The following is a 16,528-nucleotide window of genomic DNA, read 5'->3' on the forward strand; positions in this document are numbered from 1 at the left end:
CATTTGAGAAAGGAAGCTAGCCATGGATGAATACTGGGCAGGACACATACACAGCACAGTCATTAGACAGTAAAGTTCCCCTACCTGTCCTATATGTAGGAATGTACGTGTGTGCAAGCTACTCAATCATTACACAGTGTGCGTGTCATTCAGCTCCACCTCCCCTTCTCTGCAATACATCCCCACTGGAGGAAGCCATGTGATGCAGTGACGTCATCACTCGGCGACTCGTAGAGCAATAGCATGGCTTCCTCCGGTCCAGGGGGCGCACAGCAAAGAAGGAGAGCCGGGCCCGCTTGGGGGAAAGGAAGGGGGACGTTTATTAAGGGCACCGGGGATGGAGGGGCCGCTCAGAAGAAAGCGGAGCCCGGTGGGGTGCACGTGCAGAGAAAGAGTGGGGAGAAAGACAAGAAGAGGTGGAAGAGCGCCCAGCAGATTAATGCGGGGAGTGCCAAGGAGGGTGAGTGCCATAGTGTACACAGAGCTCCCAACTTGCCCTCATTTGGGTCAAACTCCTTATTTCCTCCTCATTTGTCCCGATCTATATAGTTGTATAGGAAATGCAAGAAGTGTTCCCCAGTGCTAAGCCTTTCATTCACATTCTAAGTTGCTGCATTTGTAAATTCCAAAATCCAGTATAAATGGAATAGTAGTAAGAAAAAACACTTGTGGGTTTAAAGTGGAGTTCCACCCAAAAGTGGATCTTCTGCAACATGCCACATTTTGCATGTCATTTTATTTGAGGGGTGGGTAGTAGGGTTGCCACCTGTCCAGGATTCGTCTGGGTTTCAGTCCGCCTGAAACCCGGACACATTATTCAGACTGGGCTGTGGCTCCCTAAGTAACTGAGCTAGTCATACACCAATCTGTTGCTGTCCTGGTGCTGTGGGCGGCTGTCTGTGGGCAGGGTTGGCATCACTAAAGTGTAGTGTGATGATGTCAGCCAGAGGAATTTGGCCACACCCACTGTTTGCCACGGCACCCTCTGCATTACTACTCTCCTTGGGGCACCCAAATGTGTACCAGGTCTTTCAGAAACCTATATTGTTTACTGCAAAAAAAAAAAAATTGCCCTGTGCCGCAAAACGTTCGGGTTTGGCTTGAAGAAAAGGTGGCAACTCTAGTGGGTACCTGGTTTTGACAGGTACCCAGCTCCCACTTCCGGCACCAGGAGCTCCCCTCCCTGCAATCTTCTGGGACATGTCACAGGTCCCAGAAGATTGTCCGGCTATTCAGGACACACAGCATGACTCACGCATGCGTAGTGTACACCCGGCTTTGAAGCGGCAAGCTGTCACAGCCAGGTGCCCACACTTGCAATTCCGGTGAGAAGTGACGTTCCATCCTCGCCATCTTGCTACACCCCACACTCATCCACAGTGAGAAGATGGCAAGCGGATATCTTGTTGCACCCACCGGAGTCTTGCATTTCACACTTATTTTTAACAGTAAACGGAGCTTAAATAGTGAAATGCAGTATTTTGAAATCCATCTGACTGTTTTGATGATGAATTTTTTTTTTAACCACTTTTTTTAACCACTTTCCGACGACCGTACGACTATATACGGCCGCAGGGTGGTTCTACTTCTCTGGGGCGCCGTCATTTGACGTCCGCCCCTTTCCGCGTTCCCCGCGCACGCTCCCGAGTGTGCAGCGGGGAACTTCTGTGCTGGCCGTGTCCCTTGGACACAGCCAATCACAGATCGCCGTGAACGGCCAATCGGAGTGGCCGTTTGCTAGGCGATCTGTGCGGCCAATGAGAGATGATCTCATATGTTTACATATGAGATCATTTCTCATTGCCGGCTCTCACAGACAGCGGTGCTGTCAGGGAGAGAGGAGACCGATCTGTGTCTCTTGTACATAGGGACACAGATCGGTCACCCCCTTCCCCCACAGTTAGAACACTATATAGGGAATACATTTAACCCCTTCCTCACCCCCTAGTGTTAACCCCTTCCCTGACAGTCACAGTCGTTTTTTTTTTTTTACTAAAAATATGTAGAATACGTATCGGCCTAGACTGAGGATAAAAAAAAAAATTAAAAAAAAAAATTGAGCTATTTATTATAGCAACAAGTAAAAAATATATATATTTTTTTCAAAATTGTCGCTCTATTTTTGTTTATAGCGCAAAAAATAAAAAACGGTGATCAAATACCACCAAAAGAAAGCTCAATTTGTGGGAAAAAAAGGACGTCAATTTTGTTTGGGAGCCACGTCGCACAACCGCGCAATTGTCAGTTAAAGCGATGCAGTGCCGAATCGCAAAAAGTCCTCTCGGCAGGAAGGGGGTTTAAGTGCCCGTTAAAGCAGCAGTGTTCTGTCAGATTAGCAAACCTGTGAGATCAGCAGGCTCACCGCTGCTTTTAAAATTCAACATCCAAATTGTCAGACGGATTTAAAAATCCGGTATTCCACTATATAAAATGAGTTTACTGTCAAAAATAAGTGTGACTTGCAAGACTCCGGTGGGTTTAACAAGATGTCCGCTTGACCCTTCTCACTGTATCTTTACTGTATCTTTACTGTGGATGAGTGCAGGGTGTAGCAAGGTGGCTGCAACGGAACGTCACTTCTGTTACAAAATCTGACGGGTCGCCCTAATCTGATGAACCACCGACTGACTAAAGGCTGAGGTTGTTCTGCGCTTCCACCACTGGCAGCGTATTGTTTGTTTAAAGGAGAAATATAGCCTGAGCTTTTTAGGCTGGGTTTCTCCTCAAGGTCACAGGCGTGCAATTAGTTTTGCACTCCTGTGACCTGTTTTCAGCAGAGAGCGGTCTGAAGTTCGTTTTCCGCTGATGTCACTGCCATCAGTCGGGGCAGCGCGTCATCACGACTTCCAAGTCGGGATCCTCCAGCTGCCCGGATTGATGGCAGTCTCAGCGAACTGCTGAGACCGCCTCTCCCCACCCCTTCACTGCTTGGCGCTCCAATGAGCGTGGAGAAGCTGAGAGGAAAGCCGCTGACTGACAGTCAGTGGCTTTCCTCTCAGGGATCTGTGAGAACTGAGCCATTAGCGGTGTTTGGTGGCTCAGTTCTCAGTGCAGGGATGGCGGGGCACAGTTGGAGGATCGGTCTGATGCTCCATCCACCGAGGTAAGTATGAATCTAAAAAAAAAAATTAACCCATACTTCAGCCACTAGGTGTCAGCACATAGGGTCCATTTATGCTATATACTTGTAAACATTTGCATGAATTTTACATACAGTCAGCATAAAATACAGCCACAATCGGACAGTAGAAGTATTTTTTTTTTTTTTTTGCACAGTTGTAGGCAAGAACAGCAGTGTGAATGTGCCCATATCATGCAATACTACTGCATTCAGATCCATATAAATAATTGACCTGAACACAGCATATCATACACATTTTATGCTGAACTAAACCAATTGATTTAACCATCTCAAAAAAGTTACATTTCCGACACGTGCCAGAAATGTAACGGTCACATTTGTTGAGGGCATAACTAACCAGTCAAAACATCCAATGGCTGGAGTCATAACTGGTCACATCTGCAGCATCATGGCAGTTGTAGATTAAACAGATGCCAAGATGGCAGCTTCCTTGGCTGAAAACAATAGGAGTGTTTGCTTCCACTTTAACCCTAGAGAAACTCTTTTGCTTAGGGGAAAGAAGAAGCGTTTGAAACGAGCAACCTACAGAAAATGACTCTTAATATTAACCTCTCCAATGGCTGACATTGCAAGAGCTACAGCCTCCAACAGAATCTGCATGTCATATATGCTTGAGGATGTGACGAGTGCCTGTGTCTTAAAGTGGTTGTAAACCCACTTTGGGGGGGGAAATGTAATACTCACCTGGGATCGAATTCCCCGCTGCGGTGCCCGACAATGCAGCGGCCGGCGACGTGTCGTCCCGGTGTTACTTCTGGGTATCGCGGCTCTGGCGCTGTGATTGGCCAGAGCCGCGATGACGTCACTCCTGCGCAAGCGGGACCCGCCGGTAATGGCACACTTACTGAAGGCAATGGCATGTACATCGGCAAATGCAGGGGATATCTCCTAAACCGTTTAGGTTTAAGACATAGGTCTTCAAACTAAGGCCCTCCAGTTGTTCAGGAACTACAATTCCCATCATGCTCAGTCATGTCTGTGAATGTCAGAGTTTTGCAATGCCTCATGGGACGTGTAGTTCTACAACAGCTGGAGGGCCGTAGTTTGAAGATCCCTGGTTTAAGAGATATCCAGGGTAGTTACAGGTAAGCCTTATTATAGGCTTACCTGTAGCAAAAAGTTTGTTGTAAGGGTTTGCAACCACTTTAAGCTGTGGTTGCATCAGGACACTGTAGTGTTGTGAGGGCCAGCAGGTGGAACCAAAACATTGCGTAATTGTTACACAATTTAGTTAAAATATAATGGGAATACATCTAAAGGAAATGCATATAATCCAACCTTATGTACATTTTTCTTTCAGAAAAGCCAATGAACTTTAATTATGACAAAACAGTTTTTTTTTTTTTTTTTTGGATGTATAGGCCAAGGCTTTGCTTTATGGAGAAAACAAAAAGTTCAGTTAGAATATAAAAAGCTGCAAAGAAAGCAAAAGAAGACCACAACTCCGAAAGATTTGTATGCGGACAATTACCCAGAACATTTAAAGCATCTCTACTTGGCTGAAGAAGAAAAACTGAAAAATGTAGAAAGAAAGAGGAAGCCTGAGGAGGACATCACACAGACAACAGAGGAACGGGTAGAAGAAGTGTAAGTTTACTGGTCTATAGAACTGCCATTTATTTTACCTGTACACTTCCTTGACACTTTTAATGGACAGTTAACATACACTGGGTAACTTTATTTCTTTTTCAGCTTTAAAGTTTATTATGTTTATCTGTTCATAGTACTGTATTCTTGCATGTTCTGCTTTGTGACTGATTGCTGCTAAAAAATACCCTTTAACCACTTAACCCCCGGACCATATTGCTGGTGAAAGACCAGAGCACTTTTTACAATTCGGCACTGTGTCGATTTAACTGACAATTGCGCGGTCGTGCGACGTGGCTCCCAAACAAAATTGTCATCCTTTTTTTTCCCACAAATAGAGCTTTCTTTTGATGGTATTTGATCACCTCTGCGGTTTTTAGTTTTTGCGCTATAAACAAAAATAGAGTCAATTTTGAAAAAAAAATGAACATTTTTACTATAATAAATATCCCCCAAAAATATTTAAAAAAAAAAAAAAAATTTCCTCAGTTTAGGCCGATACGTATTCTTCTACGTATTTTACTAGTAATGGCGGCGATCAGCGGTTTTTTTTTTTTTTGGTACTGCGACACTATGGCGGACACTTTTGACACATTTTTGGACCATTGGCATTTTTATAGCGATCAGTGCTATAAAAATGCATTGATTACTATAAAAATGCCACTGACAGGGAAGGGAGGGGTTAACACTAGGGGGCGGGGAAGGGGTTAAGTATGTTCCCTGGGTGTGTTCTAACTGTAGTGTACTCACTAGGGGAAATGACTGATCTCCTGTTCATACATTGTATGAACAGAGGATCAGCATTTCTCCCCTGACAGGACCGAGAGCTGTGTGTTTAAACACACAGCTGCCTGGTTCTCGCTCTGTAACGAGCGATCACGGGTGCCCGACGGGGATCGCGCGCGGGAGTCAGGAGCGGGGGGGGGGGGGCGCGCACCCCTAGTGGCCGTTTCGTCTGTCGACATAGAGCTACGGGCTCTCGCGCAGGAGAGCCGACCTGCCGCCGTAGCACTGCGGCGGCTAGTCAGCAACCAGTTAAAGGGTACAGTCAAGAAAGCCTTTGGACTCTCACCTCTAGCATCCTATGAGCAAGTGCCATCTTTGTTCACAGCCCTGCACACATGCAGTGTGCTCTCTCTCTTGATGCCACGGCTAAATTCAGCAGGTTATCCTGATGACAGGGTGGATTTATGGAGATTATTAGGTGTTTTTCAGGCAGGCTATGATGAGGGTGCAAATGGCCTAGAGGTTTTGCAGATATGTTAATATTTTTAAAAGCTGCTTCGTTTGTTACCTGCTGGGGGTTCTTAAATGTGTAGACTATTTTTGCATACCTCTTTCAAGCTGTTCCTGTCCTCACTCTCCAGTTCTCTGTTCTAGCTCAGCTGAGTAAATGCCAGCACCTCTGTTTTTACACAAACTTGTATTGAAGAGGAAGGGAGCTTGTCTGTTTTTGTAATTTTACATTGGTAGTGTCCTTTCAATCTTCTTTTATTTGCTTTTAAATAGCAAAGCAAAAATACACAGAAACCTAGGAGGCATTCCTCTGGTTTAAATCAGTCAACTCATATATAACAGGATTATCTACCTGACAATTCAGACAATAAAACAAAAGAAAATAATTCACTTTTCACCCTGTCATTCCTGTCCTTCTCCATACATAAACGGGGATCGGGGAAAGAGAAAAGAAGCCCGTAATACATTACATTAATTCTCTCTTATGCTAATTCCCTTCCCTGCTACCCCAGGTCTACTTCATTAATTCACTCCCCTAATACCATTTTGCCTCAATACCATTTTGCCTCCATACCCTTTTGCCCCCGTCCCACCGGGAAATCCATGTCCCGTCGAGATTGGGGCAAATAATCTGTCCCTCTCTGCCTTACCTCCCCTATATCCCCCCCATCTGTAACGTAACCCAAAAAAAAAAATCCAAACAAAAAAAAAGGTGGAAAAGAAAAACGATCCCCCCCCCCCCTCCCCGCGTCCCCCCCCTTCCCTCAGTCCGCGTCTATCAAGGCCTTTTCCCTCCTCTGAGTATCTAAATATGTTCCACTCCGCCCACATTTTCAGGTATACCTTACGTTTCTGCCTTGAGGTCCATACCAGGTCCTCCATTCTGTTCAGGTCTTCCACTCTATTGAGCCACATCCTTATAGTTGGAGGCTGTGTCTGCTTCCACATCCCTGGGATGCATGCTCAGGCTGCATTTAAAAGATGGCACACCATCGTTTTCCTATATCTCCTCACTGACATCTCCGTATCTTGCAACATAAAGAAAGACCACTCGTCTGATAGTTGTTCCCCGCTAAATCTTTGCGTTATTTCTCGGACCCTGCTCCAGTATCTTAAAATCTTGGGGCAGGCCCAGAAGATATGCATTAGGGTTCCTCCTCTCTTCCCGCACATCCAACATCTGTCTATCATATCTGGGTAACACTTATTCAATACCTCCGGAGTCCGATACCACTGTGACAAAATTTTATAATTCATCTCTTGTGTCTTTACACACATGGATGATTCAAAAATATTCCGAATTATTTTGTTCTTTTGCTCTTCTGTGAAGGGTCTTCCCAATTTGCGCTCCCATTTATTAAAAAAAGGTATCTGAGACTCCTCTGTTGAGCTATTCAATAGCTCACTAATTCTCGATAGGGAGTGCCATAAAGTCCCCCCCCCCCCCCCCCCCACTACAATACCTCTCAAACCTTGTCAAACTTCGGCCGTATCTAGCTGGGGATTTCAAAGTGTCAAGGTAATGTTGTAATTGTAAAGAACACCAAAAGTCAAGTTGATAGGGTAACTCACCCATTGTCATCTCCTGCCTAGTGATCCAAGCCCCCTCCCTCAGAAAGTGCGAAGCCTGGAACCGCCCCTGTTCTATTAATTTACTAAATGGTCCTTTCATCCAACCTGGTTTAAATTGTGGATTTCCCAGAATTGGGAAGAGCGGTGAATCCTCCGTTGATAGTATCCCTCTGGCGAATAACTTGTGTGCCACCCGAAGAGTGGGACCTACCAACGGATGATTCTTAATGTCCATTGAGAGCCCCTACATTTGCCTGTCTGCTTGCCATGTCTTTCCACAACTTCCTGGACTCCCTGGATGCTTTGCAGTGTCTCCTCTGCTCCTAAGGGTTACATTTCCCATGGTAACTTGCTGCTTACAAGCAGTGACTCTTGTAATGATTCGGTCCTACTTCTCTCAGCACCTCGGTAGTTGTACTAGAAGACACTTCTACACTCTGTGTAGAAGGCAAGCTCTGTGAAATGTGTGACACAGCAGTGTCTACTTGCAATGCATGGTGAATATGTGCAACAAAATTGAAGGCGGTAAATGTAAGAATTTTCACTAAGTACATACTTCAAAAACATTCAGAATAATAGCAGTAAGCCAGAAGCAATTGAAATACAATGTGGCAATGCATATGATTTTACATTTTGACTATAGATACACTTTAATGTATTAAGTCCCTTTTTTTTTTTTTTTTTTTTTTTTTTACATTTGGATCAGCTAAAAAAAAAAACAGAAGGGGGACTTTACTCTCTCCCATTTAAATGGAGCGGTTTAGAGGTAGTCAGGTGTAAACAGAAAGCAGAGCATTGTTTGCGCACAATACCCATATAGCAGAGTAGGCTCTGTCTGCTCTTCAGAAACTGAGGGGACATGGATGTGTCATCCACCCGCTGTGTTCAAATCAGCGGTGATCTGTATGCTGATCCCCTGACCCCTGCTGATTGTAATGGAATCTGCCCTATGTGAATAAACACTACTGTAGAACAAAAAGTGTATATATGTTGCAGCTTGCCATTCCTTAGATGAGGTGGTTGCATTCATTTTCTTTTTTCAGGCTAACAAGTAAAAATAAAATAATTGCTGATCTTGCAGGAAATGCATTGCCTTTGTCATGTTCATTGAGCCGACCTGAAATCAAACACAATGTAATCTTTCCATATACTATCTACTCGTTTCCCCATCCCCCATGTAATGGGGATTAACTACTTCAGCCCCAGAAGGTTTCACCCCGTTCCTGACCAGGCCATTTTTTGCGATACATCACTGTTGTTTAACCACTTCAGCCCCGGACCATATTGCTGGTCAATGACCAGGCCACTTTTTGCGATTCGGCACTGCGTCGCTTTAACTGACAATTGCACGGTCGTGCAACTTGGCTCCCAAACAAAATTGGCGTCCTTTTTTTCCCACAAGTAGAGCTTTCTTTTGGTGGTATTTGATCACCTCTGCGGTTTTTTATTTTTTGCGCTATAAACAAAAATAGAGATTCATTTTTACTGCGACATTATGGCGGACACTTTTGACACATTTTTGGGACCATTGGCATTTTTATAGCGATCAGTGCTATAAAAATGCATTGATTACTATAAAAATGCCACTGGCAGGGAAGGGGTTAACACTAGGGGGTGAGGAAGGGGTTACGTTTTTTCACTGGGTGTGTTCTAACTGAATGGGGGGTGAGACTGACTAGGGGAAATGACTGATCTCTGTTCATACATTGTATGAACAGAAGATCAGGCATTTCTCCCCTCGGGAGCTGTATGTTTACACACGGAGCTCCCAGTTCTCGCTCTGTAACAAGTGATCGCGAGTGCCCGGAGGCGATCGCGCCCACCAGACACGCACGCCGGGATCAGGGACGAGCGCTTACGCAGTCGTGCAACGCTTTACCAAGTTATGTATGCGGTAGGCAGTCCAGAAGCAGTTAAAGCCAGAAATATTTGTAGTCCAACCTGGGTGGCAACTATGGCTCCCTCCATAAATACAGTGAGTGGGTGAGGATTACCAGAGAAAAACTAAGGGGGGAATAAAAGCCTGAAAATTTTATAAAAACTAATGCAGCCACCTTATCTAAAGACTAGAAAATTGCATTATATTACATTTTTTGGAGGAGTTTAGATGCACTTTAAAATAATAGCAACTTTGAAACGTTTTGTTTTGTTTGTTTTTTTGTTGAATAATTTCAGAATAACTTTTTTTTTTTTTTTTTTCTTTTTTTTTTTTCCCAATGTGCAGGCCAAAAAAGAAATTCAAGAATAAAACATCGATACAGAAAGCAAAAGAAGAATATAAACGAGTTCAGAATGAACGAGCAAACAAAAGAAAAGTAAGGACTTTAACCTTAAACTAAATCGGGATACAGCAGTGGTATATGGAGTCGCCCAGCAGTTCTGCACGTTGTGTTAATGTGGTTGTAAAGCCTTGCATGAACTGCTTGCCGACCAGCCGCCGTCATTATACAGCAGCAGGTCGGCTCTTTCCCGCAGACCGTCATTGCTGTACGTCGCTCCATTTAAGCCGAATAGCATGCGCCCACTGCACAGAGGTGGTGACAATGTTTGTGACCGGCGGTCGCAATGACCGCCGGCCATGAACGATCGCGTGCACGAGTGGAAAAACAGGGACTTGTATGTGTAAACACCCATCTCTGTTAACCCCTAGTTAACTTCTTCCCTGCCAGTGACATTTACACAGTTATCGGTGCATTTTTATAGCACTAATCGCTGTGTAAATGCCAATGGTTCCAAAAATGTGTAGAGTGTCAGATATGTCCGCCATAATGTTGCAGTCCCGATTTAAAAAAAAAAAATCACAGATCGCCGCCATTACTATTAAAAAATAAAAAAAATAATAATAAAAATGCCATAAATATATCCCCTAGTTTGTAGACGCTAAAACTTTTGCACAGACCAATCAATATATGCTGTTTGCGATATATTATTATTTTTTTTATTATTATTACCAAAAATATGTAGAAGAATGCATATCGGCCTAAACTGAGGAAAAAAACGTATTTATTTTTAATTGCGGCTATTTATTACAGAAAAAAGTACTAAGAATTTTTACTTATTTTCTTCAAAATTGTTGCTTTTTTTTGTTTGTTTATAGTGCAAAAAATAAAAACCGCAGAGATGATCAAATACCACCAAAAGAAAGCTCTATTTTGTGCCATATCGCAAAAAATGGCCTGGTCATTGAGCAGTCAATTCTTCCAGGGCTGAAGTGGTTAAGGTCAAACTTTCTGTGCTGCAGCCAAACCCCCCCCCCCCTTTACTTACCTGAGCCCAATTCGATCCAGCGATGTGCATGAGCGCAGTGGCTCCAGCCACAGATTGACAGCTGCAGGAGCTATTGACTCCTGCTGCTGTCATTCAAAAGCTATGACACGGGAGAGGGGTGGGGCCAAATCCTGCTGTCTGCGTCAATGGATGCAGCAGCGGGACTCGGAAGCGAGCACTATTATAATTGCCTATTCTACAATAGAAAATGTAATGCCAAATAAGGCTAAGATTTTTTTTTTTTTTTTTTTTTTAATATATATATATATATATATATATATATATAATAGTTTTTATGGCATTTTTATTAAGATTTTTTTTTTACTACTAATGGCGGCGATCAGCGAATTATTTTTTATTTTTTTTCCCCTTCGTGACTGCGACATTATGGCGGACACTTTTGACACATTTTTGGGACCATTGTCATTTTCACAGCAAAAAGTGCTATACAAATGCTCTGATTACTGTGAAAATGGCACTGGCAGTGAAGGGGTTAACCAGAAGGGGGCACTGTAGGGGTTAAGTGTGTACTAAGGGTGTGTTCTTGCTGTGGGGGGCGTGACTGTGCGTGTGACCTCACTGATCGTCGTTCCCTAACACAGGGAACAGACAATCACTGACCGCCACACTAGGAAGAACGGGGAAGGTTTGTTTACACTCACCTCTCACCGTTCTTCCTCTCTGTGACCCGATCACAGGGCACGCTCACGACCCACGGCTGGGCATCTTTAAGGGGACGTACCTGTACGCCCATGTGCCCAGTCGTGCGGCGGTCCTTAACCGGTTAATAAAACACACCCTGCACCTGCCCTCTCCTTCCAGAAGTTTGCTCCTCCCCACCTCTGTAGTTACATACTCCTCCAATAAAAACATTCATTGTCATTGAGCAGTGCTCTCCCTGAATGCACAGCCTGTGTCTTGCTCTGTTTTTGGATAATTTTGTACCTTGCCTTATTCTTGCATAGATTGTTCAGCTCCTGCACACTCTAACAAATGAACAATCACATAACGGCCTATTTGGAGCAGAGCTTTAGTAGCTTACCTTGCGCTAAATAATGTGAATGTACGATCTCCTTTAGATCTACCATCAACTAGGAAGTTCATGGGCCTGCCTGAATAGATACAGAGTGGTTAGATAGGTGTGTCCTCTTATATAATTTTGGTAAATCTAAAAGAGATTGTACAATCAGATTGTATAGTGTGTAGCCACTTTTTATACACCTAAAATGAACTAGTTGCACTTTCTGTGCCATTAACCACTTCAATACCAGGCACTTACACCCCCTTCCTGCCCAAGCCAATTTTTAGCGCTGTCGCTGTTTAACCGCTTGCCGACCGCCGCATGACTATTTACGGTCGGCAAGGGCAGAACAGGGAAATGCCTTTGTAAACAAGGCATTCCCCTATTCTGCCTAGTGACACTGTCACTAATGACCGTGATCGGGAACGGTCGTCAGTCATGTGTAGCCACACCTCCTAACAGTAAGAATCACTTCCTAGGGAACACTTAACCCCTGCAGCGCCACCTACAGGTTAACCCCTTCACTGCCAGTGTCATTTTTACAGTAATCATTGCCTTTTTTTTTAGAACTGATCGCTGTAGAAATGACAATGGTGTCAAAAGTGTCCGCCATAATGTCGGTGTCCTGATAAAAACAGCTGATCGCCGCCATAACTAGTAAAAAAAAAAAAATTATTAATAAAAATGCCATAAAACTGTCCCCTATTTTGTAGACGCTATAAGTGTTGCACAAACCATCGCTTATTACCTATTCTTCTACATATTTTTGTTAAATAAAAATCGCATCGGCCTAAACTGTGGCAAAAAATAGTTTTTTTATATATTTCTGGGGGATATTTATTATAGCAAAAAGTAAAAAATATTGGTTTTTTTTTTCAAATTTTTTTTCTTTTTTTTGAATAGCGTAAAAAATGGCAGAGGTGATCAAATACCACCAAAAGAAAGCACTATTTGTGTGGGGAAAAAAGGACGTCCATTTAGTTTGGGAGCCACGTCGCATTACAGCGCAATTGTCGGTTAAATCGACGAAGTGGCGAATCGCAAAAAGTGACCTGGTCTTTGACCACCAAAATGGTCCGGGGCTGAAGCGGTTAAATGAAAAATGCTACACTGTGCCCAAACACAATTATAATTTTTGTTCCCACAAATAGAGCTTTATTTTGGTGGTATTTGATCACCTCTGGGGTTTTTATCTTTTGCTAAACAAATAAAAAAAGACCAAAAAAAGTTTTTCTTTTGTTTCTGTTCCAAAATGTAGTAAATACGTTTTTTTTTTTTTTTTTTTTTTATCCTTCACTGATAGGCGGCACTGGCAGGCATTGTGGATTGGCACTGATTGGCATATCCCTGGTGGTCTACGGGGGCATACCTGGTGGTCCTGTGTGGGTGGCCATAGGGGCGGCTGCGCTGATAAACAATCAGCACAGACCCCCCCTCCTGTCAGGAGAGCAGCCGATCAGCTCTCCTCTATTTGCGTCTATCGTGGTTAATTGTTGACACCCCAAATGCAGGAGCACATTTTGCCATGTGCAAAAACGCGCAGTAGAAAATGCACAATTTGCAACGTGACAAAAAGTTGAATAGGCTACTATGCTGAGTTTGTCGCATGTAAGGAATCCCATTGAGATCAATGGGCTGCTCTGTGAATGTCACAGGAAAATGTGCTAAAAAAACTTTTGCTCCTACTTTGCTAGATGTGAATGAGGCCTGAAAGTGAAATTGGTGTTTTTTAGATTTACCAAAACTATCTAATAGGAGGACCCAACTGCACAATCTATTCCATTTGTATACAATCAGGCAGGACCTTGCACTACATAGTTGTTGGTAGATCTAAATAAGATTGTACAATTTAGATTGTATTGTGTATGGCCACCTTTAAAGGAAGAAGTAGGAAAGTAGGTGGAAGTAAGAAAGAGAAAGTTCAGTAATGAGGAAGGTGGTGTCCATAGAGGTAAAACATGCTGTGATGAAGTAAAGCCATGTGATAGGATATAAAAGAATAAGTTCACCTTTTTTTTTCAATACTATATGCACAGTATCTAAAAAAAAAACGTGAGTACACCCCTCACATTTTTGTAAATATTTTATTTCATGTGACAACATTGAAGAAATGACACTTTGCTACAATGTAATGAGTGTATTAGTGAGTATACAGCTTGTATAACAGTGTAAATTTGCTGTCCCTTCAAAATAACTCAACACACAGCCATTATTGTCAAAACCGCTGGCAACAAAAGTGAGTAAAAGTCAAAAAAAGTCAAAAAAGTCCCAAAGTTTGAATATTTTGTGTGGCCACCATTATTTTCTAGCACTGCCTTAATCCTCTTGGGCATGGAGTTCACCAGAGCTTCACAGGTGCCACTGGAGTCCTCTTCTACTCCTCCATGATGACATCACAGCGCTGGTGGATGTTAGAGACCTTGCGCTCCTCCACCTTCCGTTTAAGGATACCCCACAGATGCTCAATAGGGTTTTAGGTCTGGAGACATGCTTGGCCAGTCCATCACCTTTACCCACAGCTTCTTTAGCAAGGCACTGGTCATATTGGAGGTGTGTTTGAGGTCGTTGTGTTGGAATGCTGGTTAGATATTGCATACTGAGTAGTGGATATGTTTTGGAAGGTGCTTATTTACTGTTGAAATCTTATCTCCTGCTTGTGTATATGGCTAGATTATGAGTCCCTCTCTTTCTTCCCAGCACCTTGTTAAGGACACTGTTGATGCTGCTCCACTTAAGTTCAAAAGCCCACACTTCTGTGGTCCCAGGTCCTACAGCCACAAGTAACCAGCCTGCAATCTAACTTTCACACATCTCTCAGACTAAATCAGGAGTGCTATGCAAGCCTCATTTTGGTTTTCACAAGCGCAGTCTTTCCACAGTGGGGCACTTTATAGAACATCAAATGTGCATTTAATATGACATGTCAGGCTCTAAGCAGTTACTAAACTGATTGTGTTGTTAAAGTGCAGGCACATGCGTGTTAATCTCTAAATCTCTTTCTGTGTCAGCTAACAGGTTCTTTAAATCCTTTTGTATATAAGGATTCAGATTTGTGAAATGGACCCTAGAGGTTTAATTCACTAGTATAACCGCTCTCATGTAATATGGGAATGTCTTATGCTCTTGGCAGGTTTGTTTGTGTAGATCTGACACCTATTGCATTCTTAGAAGCACATGAGCAAACAGCCTGCCCCCTTATTTCTCACTGTTGCCTCCTTTTGCTGCTAAAAAAAGGCTTTATTTTGATTTTAGATCATTGGTGAATAATTATCTACCCCCCAAATCAATAATATTGCATATAACAAATATGTTTTACATTTTCAGGAAGCAGAGGAAAACAGAAGACAACGAGAAGAAGCGAAGGAACTGTACAAGAAAAAGAAGATGGAAGCTTTTAAAGTTTTAAGCACTAAAACAAAGAAAGGACAGCCCAACTTTAATGTACAAATGGAGTATCTGCTTAAAAAGATACAAAGTAAAACCTAGTTTGTTAATGTGTATTTTATACTAGTGCATCATCAAAGGTGCGTTTAATGAAATGCATCCTTTCTTTGGAGAGGTTTTTTTTACAAAAAATAAGTATTTTAATGACTTTTATAAATCCCTAAGTTAAAAACTACTGATATCTTATTAACAAGGTTTGTTGTTTCAGCAATTAAAAACAATTGTGTGTACCAAATACAGTAGATCTCTGGGTGCTATGGGTTTGTATCTTGTGGATACTAATGGTCAAAATTGGGTAAAAAAAGGAACAATTTTCTTTTTGACATTTGTTGCCTACACTATGAATGCCACCTTCAATCAGATTGGTGCAACAAGACAGGTCATTACATTCTTTCTACTGGATGTTGTTTTTTTTTTTTTTTTTAATGTTTTGTGAAAAATGTAAGTTGAACTTTAGGCAGTTAATAAACTAAAGCAGATCTGTAATCATTAGGACATCATTAAATGTGAGCAGTATTCGTACCTGAATTTGGTATCGGCCTCTTGCAGACTGACAACAATGTTTGGGGGGAGATGGAGAGGTGAGCCCATCCCTATATTGCTTCACCTTTTACTCTCCAGTCACAAACTGGAGTGGGTCCAGGACAACCTGGGCTCAGAAGAAGCGGTTTAAATTATGCTGGCCATCAAACTGAGGACATCTATCCCCTAAAGTATGTACTGTGGTGAAACTTTCTCTACTGAAGGTGACTATTGCAGCAAAAGCTCTATTTTTTTTTTATTTTTATTTGATCTTGCCAACTGCCTACAGAACATTTACTGCATGGGGGGGGAAGGCATGTACAGGCAACGGGACATACCCGTATTTCATTTTGCCTGTACAGACACACACAGGGGCGCTGCGCCAGACACATCGGATCCTGGTGTTCAGGCATTGTTGATGGGGTTGCTATGCGATCACAATGTCAACAAAGCTGTTATGAATCCATATGATTCATAACAGATTTGCTTCCATTACTAGTGAGCTGTGATTGTCCTACAGCTAACACATGGTACCTAGGGAGATCACTAGTATTTACAGCTGTCATGAACCCATTCATGACAGTTCAAAGTATTGCTGGTACAGTGATCTTCATTGTACCAGCAGTCAAAGTGTAAAATAAAAAAGATCCCATATCACCTCCTAGCGGGGCTATTTTAACCCATGTTAGTGGTCGAAGACAGGGTTAAAAGCACCCATGTTGCGGCGACTCTGAACC

The 16,528-nt window shown here is 42.8% G+C and overlaps 2 protein-coding genes across 2 annotated transcripts in view; one reads left to right on the plus strand and one right to left on the minus strand.

The window, feature by feature from the left end:
• The window catches only part of METTL25 (methyltransferase like 25), a 332,607-nt gene extending 332,430 nt beyond the window's left edge, over positions 1-177 (minus strand). The window contains exon 1 of the mRNA XM_040344184.1: positions 85-177. The gene's annotated coding sequence lies outside the window, so the exon portion shown is untranslated. The remainder of the gene's footprint in view (positions 1-84) is intronic.
• On the plus strand, positions 153-15,504 carry CCDC59 (coiled-coil domain containing 59). The gene is made up of 4 exons (XM_040344186.1): positions 153-460; positions 4,504-4,729; positions 9,762-9,852; positions 15,150-15,504. The coding sequence occupies exons 1-4, from the start codon at positions 244-246 to the stop codon at positions 15,309-15,311; spliced, it is 696 nt and encodes a 231-aa protein (XP_040200120.1). The 5' UTR covers positions 153-243; the 3' UTR covers positions 15,312-15,504.
• The last annotated feature ends 1,024 nt before the right edge of the window (positions 15,505-16,528 follow it).

The sequence above is a fragment of the Rana temporaria genome, chromosome 3 (assembly GCF_905171775.1).
Source record: "Rana temporaria chromosome 3, aRanTem1.1, whole genome shotgun sequence".
In the NCBI taxonomy this organism is placed as follows: Eukaryota; Metazoa; Chordata; class Amphibia; order Anura; family Ranidae; genus Rana; species Rana temporaria.

Bases quoted from the DNA above. Each gene is read 5' to 3' on its own strand.
- CCDC59 (XM_040344186.1), top strand. From the start codon at position 244: ATGGCTTCCTCCGGTCCAGGGGGCGCACAGCAAAGAAGGAGAGCCGGG. The intron at 461-4,503 runs GTGAGTGCCATA...TTGGATGTATAG, and splicing joins TGCGGGGAGTGCCAAGGAGG to GCCAAGGCTTTGCTTTATGG. The intron at 9,853-15,149 runs GTAAGGACTTTA...TTACATTTTCAG, and splicing joins AACGAGCAAACAAAAGAAAA to GAAGCAGAGGAAAACAGAAG.